A 14,370-nucleotide genomic window follows, 5' to 3' on the forward strand; every position below is an offset into this window, starting at 1 on the left:
AGGGACTGTAGCCTAATAAACTGCATGGTTTCCTGAGTCGTAGTGGGAGGACCACACACCATGTCATCGCCTGGCTCTTTGTTTACATCGATATGATGGTTATTAAATCAGTATTTGCTCATAAAGGCGTTTCCACTGACAATTCTCGCATAATTGATTTTACAGACACAAAAAGATCCCACCATGTCGAACGAACAAATTATTTGTCAGCATTTATACAATTGTACCGAAACTTCCTGTTTCCATCACGGCTGTCGAGATTTTATTTTATACGGTATGACATGGTCTCCTGAGTGGCGCAGTGGTCTAAGGCACTGCATCGCAGTGCTAACTGTGCCACTAGAGATCCTGGTTCGAATCCAGGCTCTGTCGCAGCCGGCCGCGACCGGGAGACTCATGGGCGGCGCACAATTGGCCCAGGGTAGGGGAGGGAATGGCCGGCAGGGATGTAGCTCAGTTGATAGAGCATGGCGTTTGCAACGTCAGGGTTGTGGGTTCGATTCCCACGGGGGGCCAGTATAAAAAAAATATATGTATTCACTAACTGTAAGTCGCTCTGGATAAGAGCGTCTGCTAAATGACTAAAAATGTAAATGTAATGACTTTACTCGCATAAAAACTGTGGATGGAAACATGGTTAATGAGAATAAATATATAAAGGTTAAATAATAATTTAAAAAACTGTAAAGTTTAATAAATGAATACTGAATCAGAGATAAACCAAGCAGTAGTGTATGTCCTGTGTGTGTACAGGCAGGGCCAGACTATTAAGCTAAACATTTGATCTCAGAAAGGACATTTAAAAGATGCAGAACCTTCAGACCACAAAGTTAAAATAAAACCCCCTCTTTCCATTATCGTCATCAGCATCATGTTGTCTTGTGTGGTATTTTTAACACATCTGCTAGCTCTGCTCTGCCTCTTCCGGCCTCCAGCAACTCAGATTAATAAATTATGATCAACTGAATCATCAGAGTGAAAATAAATTACTCATATAAAATTCACAGGCTTGACAGACTTCTCAGAGTAGAATGGCTTGGCTCATAAAGCTCAGCATTCTACTGGCTGTTCTAATCAGAACAATCCTTACAGGCCAGGACATCAGAGATGAAGAAGATAAATGTACGTTTTACATTCCTAATGATAAAGGAGAAGACTACTGTTTGATGTTCAGATCCTCCGTTGGAGAGAGCCTGCTGCTGTGGAACACATCTTACCCACTTGAGAATTCCACCCTGGCTGCTGAGTTTAGGCATCGACTGGAACGGAAGCAGGATCAGACTGGTTCATATCTCCAGATCAACGATCTCACTCAGTCAGACTCTGGACAGTATAGGATGGAGTGTTGGACAGATGGCAGGGTGTCACACCAGGACAGCAAGGACCTCCTGGTCTGCAGTGGTTCAAATGAAGAAGAGATGATGCAGGTTAATTTAGGACAGAGGATAGAGCTGCAGTGTGAGGGTGCAAGGGAAGATGCCAACATGACAGTCAGATGGTTCAGGGAGGATGAAAATGGGGACAACAGAGTGCAGTTAGCTGAGAACAGCTCCTCTCTCCACCTCACCAATGTCACCATAAAGGACCTGGAGCCGTATTACTGGTGCATGGCACTGGAGGGACAGCTTTGTGTTTACACCCTGGTCTTTAATCTGGCACCTAAGAGACACTATCTTGCTCTCTCAGTAGGAGAGGACGTTGTACTGCCCTGCTTTAACCATGATGACCTCAATGGGACAGAGACAAGGTGGGGAAGTAGCCTCTTTGAAGACATCAGATGGGACTCCAATCATCTCACTAGTGGAGAGAAGCAGATGTACGTGACAGACGGAAGAACATCAGGGAACTACCATCTGGTCATCCGATCACTGGTGCTCAACCACTCAGGAGGGTATGCATGCTCTGAGAAGTTACAAGGAACGTACAGATACATAAAACGCTATTCTCTCCTGGTGTTCCCGAAGTCCGAGCCGCTCACAGAGTTATTCTCAGAGGGAGAGGAGGTTGTTCTCAACTGTAACTCTAATCTCACTAAATTTGACCGGGTGGTGTGGTACAGACGGACTGCTCAGGTGGACGATGTCATTCTGGACACAAGAATAAAACTAGCAAACTTGCCCAAAGACTTGGTTGGCCGAATGAATGCATCTCACCCTCCCTTTTTTCTGGCCCTCTCTAACCTCTCACTGGCGAACAGTGGGGTGTACTGGTGTGCTGTCTTCTATGAAAGGGTGTGTGTCTCAGTAACTAAGACCTTCTTGCTGGTGTGGGACCCCTTTGGCATCAACTCCACATTCTACAGAGTGTACTCTTCACTGATGGGCTGTGCTCTGTTGGGGATGGTCTGTGCTGTGATCACTGTGAACCTGAAGACCAGGAGAAAAAGAGACCAGGCTTCCCTGAAGACCCGGAGGACTGCAGCCCAGACACAGCGACATCGGAGCAGCAGAGTGGAAGAGGAGAGAGGAGAGAGTGAGGAAGAAAGAGGAGAGAGAGGAGAGGAGAGGGGAGAGTAAAAAGAGATAGGAGAGGAGAAAGAGAGAGGAGAGGGCGAGAGAGGGAGTAAAGAGGAGAGGAGAGAGAGGGAGTAGAGAGGAGAGGAGAGAGAGTAGAGAGGAGAGGAGAGAGAGGGAGTAGAGAGGAGAGGAGAGAGAGGGAGTAGAGAGGAGAGGAGAGAGAGGGAGTAGAGAGGAGAGGAGAGAGAGGGAGTAGAGAGGAGAGGAGAGAGAGGGAGTAGAGAGGAGAGAGAGGGAGTAGAGAGAGAGAGGGAGAGAGAGTGAGTAGAGAGGAGAGGAGAGAGAGGGAGTAGAGAGGAGAGAGAGAGAGTAGAGAGGAGAGGGACAGTTAGGGAGTAGAGAGGAGAGGAGAGGGAGAGAGAGGGAGTAGAGAAGAGAGGGGAGGGAGAGAGAGGGAGTAGAGAGGAGAGAGAGGAGAGGGAGTAGAGAGGAGAGGAGAGGGAGTAGAGAGGAGAGAGAGGGAGTAGAGAGGAGAGGAGAGAGAGGGAGTAGAGAGGAGAGGAGAGAGAGGGAGTAGAGAGGAGAGGAGAGGGAGTAGAGAGGAGAGAGAGGGAGTAGAGAGGAGAGAGAGGGAGTAGAGAGGAGAGGGAGAGAGAGGGAGTAGAGAGGAGAGGGGAGGGGGAGAGAGAGAGAGGGAGTAGAGAGGAGAGAGAGGAGAGGGAGTAGAGAGGAGAGGAGAGGGAGTAGAGATGAGAGGAGAGAGAGGGAGTAGAGAGGAGAGGAGAGGGAGTAGAGAGGAGAGAGAGGGAGTAGAGAGGAGAGGAGAGAGAGGGAGTAGAGAGGAGAGGAGAGAGAGGGAGTAGAGAGGAGAGGAAAGGGAGTAGAGAGGAGAGAGAGGGAGTAGAGAGGAGAGGAGAGGAGAGGAGAGAGAGGGAGTAGAGAGGAGAGGAGAGGGAGTAGAGAGGAGAGAGAGGGAGTAGAGAGGAGAGGAGAGGAGAGGGAGGGAGTAGAGAAGAGAGGAGAGGAGAGAGAGGGAGTAGAGAGGAGAGGAGAGGAGAGAGAGGGAGTAGAGAAGAGAGGAGAGGGAGTAGAGAGGAGAGGAGAGGAGAGAGGGGGAGTAGAGAGGAGAGGAGAGGGAGTAGAGAAGAGAGGGATAGAGAGGGAGTAGAGAGGAGAGGAGAAAGAGAGAGAAGGAGTAGAGAGGAAAAAGAGAGAGGAGAGGGAGTACAGAGTGTACTCTTCACTGATGGGCTGTGCTCTGCTGGAGACGGTCTGTGCTGTGATCACTGTGAACCTGAAGACCAGGAGAAAAAGAGACCAGGCTTCCCTGAAGACCCGGAGGACTGCAGCCCAGACACAGCGACAGCGGAGCCGATACGTAAGCTTATTAAAGAGCAGTGATACTAGCAAGAGCAGTGATACTATCAAGAGCAGTGATACTACTACTCAATAGATGTGCGAGTGCCTTTTGAAAGTTGAAATGATTTAAAATAAATCCTGCAGTCAATTATTTTACATATTAATTCCAGTTGACCGGGGCAGCTCTAGCAGGGCAGAAATTTAACGAACTGACTTGTTGGAAAGGTGGTATCCTATGACGGTGCCACGTTGAAAGTCACTGAGCTCTTCAGTAAGGCCATTCTACTACCAATGTTTGTCTATGGAGATTGCATGGCTGTGTGCTCGATTTTATACACCTGTCAGCAACGGGGTGTGCAGAAATAGCTGAATCCACTAATTCGAAGGGGTGTCCACATACTTTTGTATATATAGTGTATGTTACACTGTTAGCATTCAACCACTCATGAAATGTTGTGCGTGGAATACGGATACTGTTGACAAATAGATGCATATACATGCCATACATTCACAACAGTCCACACACACACACACACACACACACACACACACACACACACACACACACACACACACACACACACACACGTGCTGTACAGACATTATACTGAGCTGTACATGACTCCTAAATCTGTCCTGTCATGTTAATAGCTATCTCTCTAGCACAGAAACAGTCATTTACTCCCTTTATCCCTATTGAACAGTCAATAAATCTACCTCTACCTCTTCCCCCTTTCTCTCTCTCTCTCTCTCTCTCTCTCTCCTTCACCCTCTCCTCCCCCTCCCTCCCACAAGGAACGGTGGTGATTGTTACTAAATAAAGTACCTCTCCTCCTCTCCTCTCTCCTCTCCTTCCCTCTCCTCCTCTCCTCTCCCCTCTCCTCCTCTCCCCTCTCCCCTCTCCTCTCTCCTCTCCTCTCTCCTCCTCCCCCTGGGTAGTATGGAGGTGGGTCTGCAGCAGCATCTGAAGCACCTGAATGAGATGTTCTTAATAACCTCTCTCTCTCTCTCTCTCTCTCTCTCTCTCTCTCTCTCTCTCTCTCTCTCTCTCTCTCTCTCTCTCTCTCTCTCTCTCTCTCTCTCTCTCTCTCTCTCTCTCTCTCTCTCTCTCTCTCTCTCTCTCTCTCTCTCTCTCTCTCTCTCTCTCTATCTCTCTCTCTCTCTCTCTCTCTCTCTCTCATCTCTCTCTCTCTTCCATCTCTCTCTCTCTCTCTCTCTCTCTCTCTCTCTCTCTCTCTCTCTCTCTCTCTCTCTCTCTCTCTCTATCTCTCTCTCCCCTTCTCTATCTCTCTCTCTCTCTCTCTCTCTCTCTCTCTCTCTCTCTCTCTCTCTCTCTCTCTCTCTCTCTCTCCCCCCTTCTCTATCTCTCTCTCTCTCTCTCCCCCTCTCCCAGGTCTCCAGTTCTCTGGGCAATATGGAGGTGGGTCTGCAGCAGCACCTGAACCGTCTGGATGAGATCTTCGCTACGCGGGGAGACTATGTCCAGGCCCTGAGGTTCATGGGTCAGATGGCTGACAACATCATCAGACAGCTGACCGCCATGCCGGACCTCAGCAAGGCCAAGGTGGACCTGTCGGCCATCGCTGACCAGACAGCATACGTAGAGTACTACAGGTGAGAAGAGGAGACAGGTAGACAGGCAGAAAGACAGACAGACAGACAGTCATACAGACAGGTAGACAGACAGGCAGACAGATAGACAGACAGAACAGTGAAGTGCTGCTCCTGTCCTATTTCTAGTATAATTGACCTCCTCATCGTGACTACCAGTCTGTGTGTCTCCTCTCACTGTAGTCAAGGCTCTAGACTGGGCTTGTTGCTCCAGCCTGACTGACTGGTGTAATCTGACCATGGCTGGTCAGTCAGTGTGTTATGAAGTGACTGCTAGAGGGGGTACTGTGTCAGTGGAGGATAAAGTATGTATTGATGAAGAGGTGTTGTTTCACTGAGGGAAGAGGGGGATGGAAGGCACTCTTTCTTCCTCTCTTTCTCTCGTTCTCTCGCTCCCACTCGCCCCCCTCTTTCTCTCTCTCACTCTCTCTCTCTCTCTCTCGCTCGCTCTCTCCTTTGCTTCCTGGCTCTGCGTTCATTAGAACACATTTGTCTGCATTTATCCGGACATTGATCCAGACAAATGTAATAGCATAGCGATCCCTTAGTGCCTCTCCCCACCCACCCAGTCTCTTGTCTATAAAGATATGTGTGGTCAATGTACTGCAGGCTATCATGGTGTGGAGTTACCAAACAGATAAGTGGTTTGGGGCCCATTCCAAGCCATTTCAATCCAATATATTCCATTCCAAATGGCCATTTCAACACTATCTCGCACTATGGATTCTCCTAGTTCGCCAAGTATGATGTCACTATTTCACTAGAGGTGACTGTAGGTTTGCACTTTGACCTCAATATGCCTGTTATTCAAAGCTTCATACTTTTTCCACAGGAGCCATTGCAGTGGAAATGGGGCTTTATGTAGACACCACACACACACACACATACACACATACACATACTGTACATACACATTTACAGATACCTACGCCTGCTGTGTGAAACAACATGTGTCCTGAGAGAGAGAGAGAGAGCGAGAAAGAGAGAAAGAGAGAGAGAGAGGGAGGGGAGAGAGAGAGAGAGAGAGAGAGAGAGAGAGAGAGAGAGAGAGAGAGAGAGAGAGAGAGAGGGAGAGAGGAGAGAGAGAGAGGAGAGAGAGAGAGAGAGAGAGAGAGAGAGAGAGAGAGAGAGAGAGAGAGAGAGAGAGAGAGAGAGAGAGAGAGAGAGAGAGAGAGACAGAGAGACAGAGAAGAGAGAGAGAGAGAGAGAGAGAGAGAGAGAGAGAGAGAGAGAGACAGAGAGAGAGAGAGAGAGAGAGAGAGAGAGAGAGAGAGAGAGAGAGAGAGAAGTGGGTTGTTCCTGTAGAGGACACTGTAGGACATGTATTATGTATGTCCATGGATTTGTCCTGTTCAATTATTAACTTAACGGACTGGAAATGACCTGCTGCAGATGGGCTCTAACTAAGAGGCTAACACACATAGATGTGACAACACACACACAGACACAGATACAGACACACACACACACACACACATGCATCATCTTTCTCTCTCTCTGCTCACTCATTCATTCATTCACTCACTCCAACTCAAACAACCTTTATCTCTCTCTGCTCACTCATTCATTCATTCACTCACTCAAACTCAAACAACCTTTCAATTTCAATTCAAACAAAGGTGAAATAAAGAATCAAACAGTAAACATTACACTCACAAAAGTTCCAAAGGAATACACTGTGCCCTCTCTGTTCTCTAGGTGGCTGACCTACCTGCTACTGCTGATCCTAGATCTGTAACACTGTGCCCTCTCTGTTCTCTAGGTGGCTGACCTACCTGCTACTGCTGATCCTAGATCTGGTTATATGCCTGGTGGCATGTCTGGGGGTGGCCAAGCAGTCCCGTTGGCTACTCACCATGTAAGTAACTGGTCCACACTCTGATATGTGTAAGTAACTGGTACTCACTTTGCTCTGTGTAGACCTGATCAAATCAAATCAAATTGTATTTGTCACATGCGCCGAATACAACAATACAATTCACCTTACAGTGAAATGCTTACTTACAAGCCCTTAACTAACAATGCAGTTTTAAGAAAGAATACAAAAAAAAAAAAGAGAAATAAAAGTAACAAATAATTAAAGAGCAGCAGTAAAAATAACAATAGCGAGGCTATATACAGGGGGTACCAGTACTGGGGGTCACTGCAAATAGTCCAGGTAGCCATTCGATTAGATGTTCAGGAGTCTTATGGCTTGGAGGTAGAAGCTATTTAGAAGCCTCTTGGACCTAGACTTGGCGCTCCGGTACCGCTTGCCGTGCGGTAGCAAAGAGAACAGTCTATGACTATGGTGGCTGGAGTTTGACAATTTTTAGGGCCTTCCTCTGACACCGCCTGGTATAGAGGTCCTGGGTGGCAGGAAGCTTGGCCCCAGTGATGTACTGGGCCGTACACACTACCCTCTGTAGTGCTTGCGGTTGGAGGCCAAGCAGTTGCCATACCAGGCAGTGATGTAACCAGTCAGGATGCTCTCGATGGTGCAGCTGTAGAACCTTTTGAGAATCTGAGGACCCATGCCAAATATTTTCAGTCTCCTTAGGGGGAATAGGTTTTGTCGTACCCTCTTCATGACTGTCTTGGTGTGCTTGGACCATTTTAGTTTGTTGGTGATGTGGACACCAAGGAACTTGAAGCTCTCAACCTGCTCCACTACAGCCCTGTCGATGAGAATGAGGGCGTGTTCAGTCCTCTTCTTTTTCCTGTAGTCCACAATCATCTCCTTTGTCTTGGTCACGTTGAGGGAGAGGTTGTTATCCTGGCACCACACGGCCAGGTTTCTGACCTCCTCCCTATAGGCTGTCTCGTCGTTGTCGGTGTTCAGGCCTACCGCTGTTGTGTCATCGGCAAACTTAATGATTTTGTTGGAGTCGTGCCTGGCCATACAGCCATGAGTGAACAGGGAGTACAGGAGGGGACTGAGCACGCACCCCTGAGGGGCCCCCGTGTTGAAGATCTGCGTGGCGGATGTGTTGTTACCTAGCCTTACCACCTGGGGGCGGCCCGTCAGGAAGTCCAGGATCCAGTTGCAGAGGGAGGTGTTTAGTCCCAGGGTCCTTAGCTTAGTGATGAGCTTTGAGGGCACTATGGTGTTGAACGCTGAGCTGTAGTCAATTAATAGCATTCTCACATAGGTGATCCTTTTGTCCAGGTGTGAAAGGGCAGTGTGGAGCGCAATAGAGATTGCATTATATGTGGATCTGTTGGGGCGGTATGCAAATTGGAATGGGTCTAGGGTTTCTGGGATAATGGTGTTGATGTGAGGCATGACCAGCGTTTCAAAGCACTTCATGGCTACAGACGTGAGTGCTACGGGTCGTTGGTCATTTAGGCACGTTACCTTAGTGTTCTTGGGCACAGGGACTATGGTGGTCTGCTTGAAACATGTTGGTATTACAGACTCAGACATGGAGAGGTTGAAAATGTCAGTGAAGACACTTGCCAGTTGGTCAGCGCATGCTTGGAGTACACGTCCTGGTAATCCATCTGGCCCTGCGGCCTTGTGAATGTTGACCTGTTTAAAGGTCTTACTCACATCGGCTACGGAGAGCGTGATCACACAGTCGTCCGGAACAGCTGATGCTCTCATGCATGTTTCAGTGTTACTTGCCTCGAAGCGAGCATAGAAGTAATTTAGCTTGTCTGGTAGGCTCGTGTCACTGGGGCAGCTCGCGGCTGTGCTTCGCTTTGTAGTCTGTAATAGTTTGCAAGCCCTGCCACATCTGACGAGCGTCGGATCCGGTGTAGCACGATTCGAACTTAGTCCTGTATTGACGCTTTGCCTGTTTGATGGTTCGTCGGAGGGCATAGTGGGATTTCTTATAAGCTTCCGGGTTAGAGTCCTGCTCCTTGAAAGCAGCAGCTCTACCCTTTAGCTCAGTGCGGATGTTGCCTGTAATCCATAGCTTCTGGTTGGGGTATGTACGTACAGTCACTGTGGGGACGATGTCATCGATGCACTTATTGATGAAGCCAGTGACTGATGTGGTGTACTCCTCAATGCCATCGGAAGAATCCCGGAACATATTCCAATCTGTGCTAGCAAAACAGTCCTGTAGCTTAGCATCTGCTTCGTCTGACCACTTTTATATTGACCGAGTCACCGGTACTTCCTGCTTTAGTTTTTGCTTGTAAGCAGGAATCAGGAGGATAGAATTATGGTCAGATTTGCCAAATGGAGGGCGAGGGAGAGCTTTGTATGCATCTCTGTGTGTGGAGTAAAGTTGGTCTAGAGTTGTTTTCCCTCTGGTTGCACATTTAACATGCTGGTAGAAATGAGTTAAAACGGATTTAAGTTTCCCTGCATTAAAGTCCCCGGCCACTGGATGAGCGTTTTCCTGTTTGCTTATGGCTGTATACAGCTCATTGAGTGCGGTCTTAGTGCCAACATCAGTTTTTGGTGGTAAATAGACAGCTACGAAGAATATACATGAAAACTCTCTTGGTAGCTTATCATGAGCTACTCTACCTCAGACGAGCAAAACCTTGAGACTTCCTTAGATATCGTGCACCAGCTGTTGATTACAAATATACACAGACCGCCACCCCTTGTCTTACCAGAGGCTGCTGTTCTATCCTGCCGATACAGTGTATAACCCGCCAGCTGTATGTTATTCAAGTCTTCGTTCAGCCATAAGATATTACAGTTTTTAATGTCCCGTTGGTAGGATATACGTGCTTGTAGTTCGTCCACTTTATTATCAAGCGATTGTACGTTGGCCAATAGTACCGATGGCAAAGGTAGATTAGCCACTCGTTGCCAGCTCCATACCAGGCATCCCGATCTCCTTCCGCAATATCTTTGTCTCTTTCTACTGCGAATGACGGGGATGAGGGCTCTGTCGGGTGTCTCAGCAAATCCTTCTCGTCCGACTCATTATAGAAAGATTATTCGTCCAGTTCAAGGTGAGTAATCGCTGTTCTGATGTCCAGAAGCTCTTTTCGGTCATAAGAGACGGTAGCAGCAACATTATGTACAAAATAAGTTACAAACAATGCGAAAAAACAAGCAAAATAGCACGGTTGGTTAAGAGCCCATAAAACGGCAGCCATCCCCTCTGGCGCCATTGTCTATATGATCAGGAGATATAGACAGGATAAATGTTATAACACAAACACATTAACAAATATTATCTCATCACCCATCTCCCCTGAGAGGTGAGGTGACTACCAACCACGTACAGTAACAGTTACTGTAGAGGTGAGGTGACTACCAACCACGTACAGTAACAGTTACTGTAGAGGTGAGGTGACTACCAACCACGTACAGTAACAGTTACTGTAGAGGTGAGGTGACTACCAACCACGTACAGTAACAGTTACTGTAGAGGTGAGGTGACTACCAACCACGTACAGTAACAGTTACTGTAGAGGTGAGGTGACTACCAACCACGTACAGTAACAGTTACTGTAGATGTGAGGTGACTACCAACCACGTACAGTAACAGTTACTGTAGATGTGAGGTGACTAGCAACCACGTACAGTAACAGTTACTGTAGATGTGAGGTGACTACCAACCACGTACAGTAACAGTTACTGTAGATGTGAGGTGACTACCAACCACATACAGTAACAGTTACTGTAGAGGTGAGGTGACTACCAACCAGGTACAGTAACAGTTACTGTAGAGGTGAGGTGACTACCAACCAGGTACAGTAACAGTTACTGTAGATGTGAGGTGACTACCAACCACATACAGTAACAGTTACTGTAGAGGTGAGGTGACTACCAACCACGTACAGTAACAGTTACTGTAGAGGTGGTTACTTACCCCCTCTGGACAATGGACGCAATAGCCCAGTTATATAGCCTCGACACAAAACTTGATAAGAAAACACCTCAATATTCAATATCTGTGTCCAGCAGTGAAGTTTAAACAAGTCAACAACATCCCAGTAATCATCCTCATATCTCTTTCCCCTTTAATATGTGCACATGGAGCAGTCTGTGTCTGACCGTATCAGTGTTGTTGAACGATTCTGCTGACGACTTCTTCTCTCTGGTGGTGTCCACTAATGTCTATCGACCGGCCTGCTCTCCAGGATGTGTACTACTATGCCCTTCCCTCATTATCAAGCGCTTTCAGACACTTTACTGCTGCTGCTTTAAGACTACCAGAGGAGAGATATGAGCTGAAACCATCCCCAGCCTTTTCAGAACCATCTGGGAGTTGTTTGTTTTCTTTCTCACTCTATTTATCTTTCTCCTCCTCTCTCTTTCTCTCTTGCTCTCTCTCTCTCTCTTTCGTCTGTCTGTGGCTATTCATTTACAGATTGATGGAAATGGAAATAAGTAATTTTTTGGGACCAAATGTTGTGATTAAATGGAAAGAAATAAAGAACCAACAAATAACAAGTTTAATTAGATTGTTATATATATATATATATATATATATATATATATATATATATATATATATATATCTTTGATTAAATCATCACCTTTTAATTATTCAAATTTAGATTGTGGGCCTGATTGAGAAATCTGCATCCCAAATGGCAGCCTAAGTGTCTCTACAACAGTGGAATAGATGGCAGCTTCTATTCTCCAGAGGAAGATAGAAGATAGAACACAGGCCTTTTAATCCCTTCTGAAGAGAACAGATGGAAAGTTATTACATCATCTTCATTTATCTCTGATGGTAGAATGCTTTCTTCGTCACAATCACATCACAATCTAAAATAGATTGAATTTCATTATCTCTCTCTTCCACTCTTTGTGTCTCATATTAACCCCTCCCAGACCCATATACAGCATTGTAAATACATGGCTCTGACCCCTTCCATGGCTCTGACCCCTTCCATGGCTCTGACCCCTTCCATGGCTCTGACCTCTCAATGCAATTTAAGGGGATTTGTTGGCATGGGAAACATATGTTTACATTGCCAAAGCAAGTGAAATAGATAATAAGCAAAAGTGAAATAAACAATAAAAAAGTGAAATAAACAATGTAAAAAAAAAAATGTAAATGTAATAAAAAATGAACAGTAAACATTACACTTACAAAAGTTTCAAAATAATAAAGGAATCTCTCTCTCTCTCTCTCTCTCTCTCTCTCTGTCTCTCTCTATCTCTCTGTTTCAGGATCATGGTGTTTGGGGTGATATCTCTGGTCCTGAGCTGGACATCACTAGCAGCAGGCACTGCTACTGCCGTGGTGAGTGTCTGTTCTGTCCCGTCATCACCAAACATGCTCTAATTAAAAAACTGCTATAAGTGATCTCATCCTTATGTCTTTAGTGACGTCATAGTCAGGTTGTGTACTGATTGCAAAATTATAGGTTTTTTAAACGTCTTTCACTGGTTATAATCTGATTATCTGGCCAGATAGCAACCAAACTATGACCTATCCTGTACATACACTATATATACAAAAGTATGTGGACACCCCTTCAAAGTAGTGGATTCGGCTAGTTCAGCCACACCCGTTGCTGACAGGTGTATAAAATTGAGCGCACAGCCATGCAATCTCCATAGACAAACATTGGCAGTAGAATGGCCTTAATGAAGAGCTCAGTGACTTTCAATGTGGCAACGTCATAGGATGCCACCTTTCCAACAAGTCAGTTCGTCAAATTTCTGCCCTGCTAGAGCTGCCCCGGTCAACTGCAAGTGCTGTTATTGTGAAGTGGAAACGTCTAGGAGCAACAACGGCTCAGCCGCTAAGTGGTATGCCACACAAGTTCACAGAACGGGACCACCGAGTGCTGAAGCGCGTAGCGAGTAAAAATTGTCTGTCCTCGGTTGCAACACTCACTACCGAGTTCCATTCCAAACACTCACTACTGAGTTCCAAACTGCCTCTGGAAGCAACGTCAGCACAAGAACTGTTCGTTGGGAGCTTCATGAAATGGGTTTCCATGGCCGAGCATCCGTACACAAGCCTAAGATCACCATGCGCAATGCCAAGTGTCGGCTGGAGTGGTGTAAAGCTCGCCACCATTGGACTCTGGAGCAGTGGAAACGTGTTCTCTGGAGTGATGAATCTGGGTTTGGCGGATGCCAGGAGAACGCATACAATGACATTCTACATGATTCTGTGCTTCTAACTTTGTGGCAACAGTTTGGGGAAGGCCCTTTCCTGTTTCAGCATGACAATGCCCCTGTGCACAAAGCGAGTTCCATACAGAAATGGTTTGTCGAGATCTGTGTGGAAGAACTTGACTGGCTTGCACAGAGCCCTGATCTCAACCCCATCGAACACCTTTGGGATGAATTGGAACGCCGACTGCGAGCCAGGCCTAGTCGCTCAACATCAGTGCCCGACCTCACTAATGCTTTCGTGGCTGAATGGAAGCAAGTCCCCGCAGCACTGTTCCAACATCTAGAGGAAAGCCTTCCCAGAAGAGTGGAGGCTGTTATAGCAGCAAAGGGGGGGACCAACTCCATATTAATGCCCATGATTTTGGAATGAGATTTTCGACGAGCACGGGTCCACATACTTTTGGGCATGTAGTGTATGTGTGTCTACAGTATGTCTAGGCTTAGTGGGGTTAATGGGGCAGACTTTGTTAATAACAGGGACACAGGGCACTCAGGATACCATCCCAGAGAGGAGCCAGCATGGTGGGAGACTAGGATTATCCAGAGGCTGGGTGACTGTGCTTCTGACGCAGGCTGGGATGGAGGGAGAGAGGGAGGGAGGAGGGAGAGAGGGAGGGAGAGAGGAGGAGGGATTGAGCGACATGAGGAAATCATGAGTCTACATTTATTTGACCAGAAAACACACTGCAACAATATCACAACAACGGTCAGGATTACAGTAACACATGCCATGTTGACATCACTGACCAGTTTATCCACACCCAGCCAGCGACAGAAACCATTGTGTCTGTGTTATTATGACACGACCTCTGACCTAGAATAATGACACGACCTCTGACCTAGAATAATGACACGACCTCTGACCTAGAATAGCATGATGCCACAGTAAGCATGCCACACTTC

The 14,370-nt window shown here is 46.9% G+C and overlaps 1 protein-coding gene across 2 annotated transcripts in view; it reads left to right on the forward strand.

Annotated features, from left to right (window-relative positions):
* LOC121551512 (protein tweety homolog 2-like) overlaps positions 1-14,370 on the forward strand; it is a 67,996-nt gene that overhangs the window by 41,777 nt on the left and 11,849 nt on the right. For both annotated transcript variants that reach the window (XM_045210973.1, XM_041864210.2), the window contains exons 4-6: positions 5,209-5,429; positions 7,189-7,284; positions 12,508-12,580. In XM_045210973.1, coding sequence (XP_045066908.1) covers positions 5,209-5,429; positions 7,189-7,284; positions 12,508-12,580 — 390 coding nt within the window. The remainder of the gene's footprint in view (positions 1-5,208; positions 5,430-7,188; positions 7,285-12,507; positions 12,581-14,370) is intronic.

The sequence above is a fragment of the Coregonus clupeaformis genome, chromosome 35, assembly GCF_020615455.1.
Source record: "Coregonus clupeaformis isolate EN_2021a chromosome 35, ASM2061545v1, whole genome shotgun sequence".
NCBI lineage: Eukaryota > Metazoa > Chordata > Actinopteri > Salmoniformes > Salmonidae > Coregonus > Coregonus clupeaformis.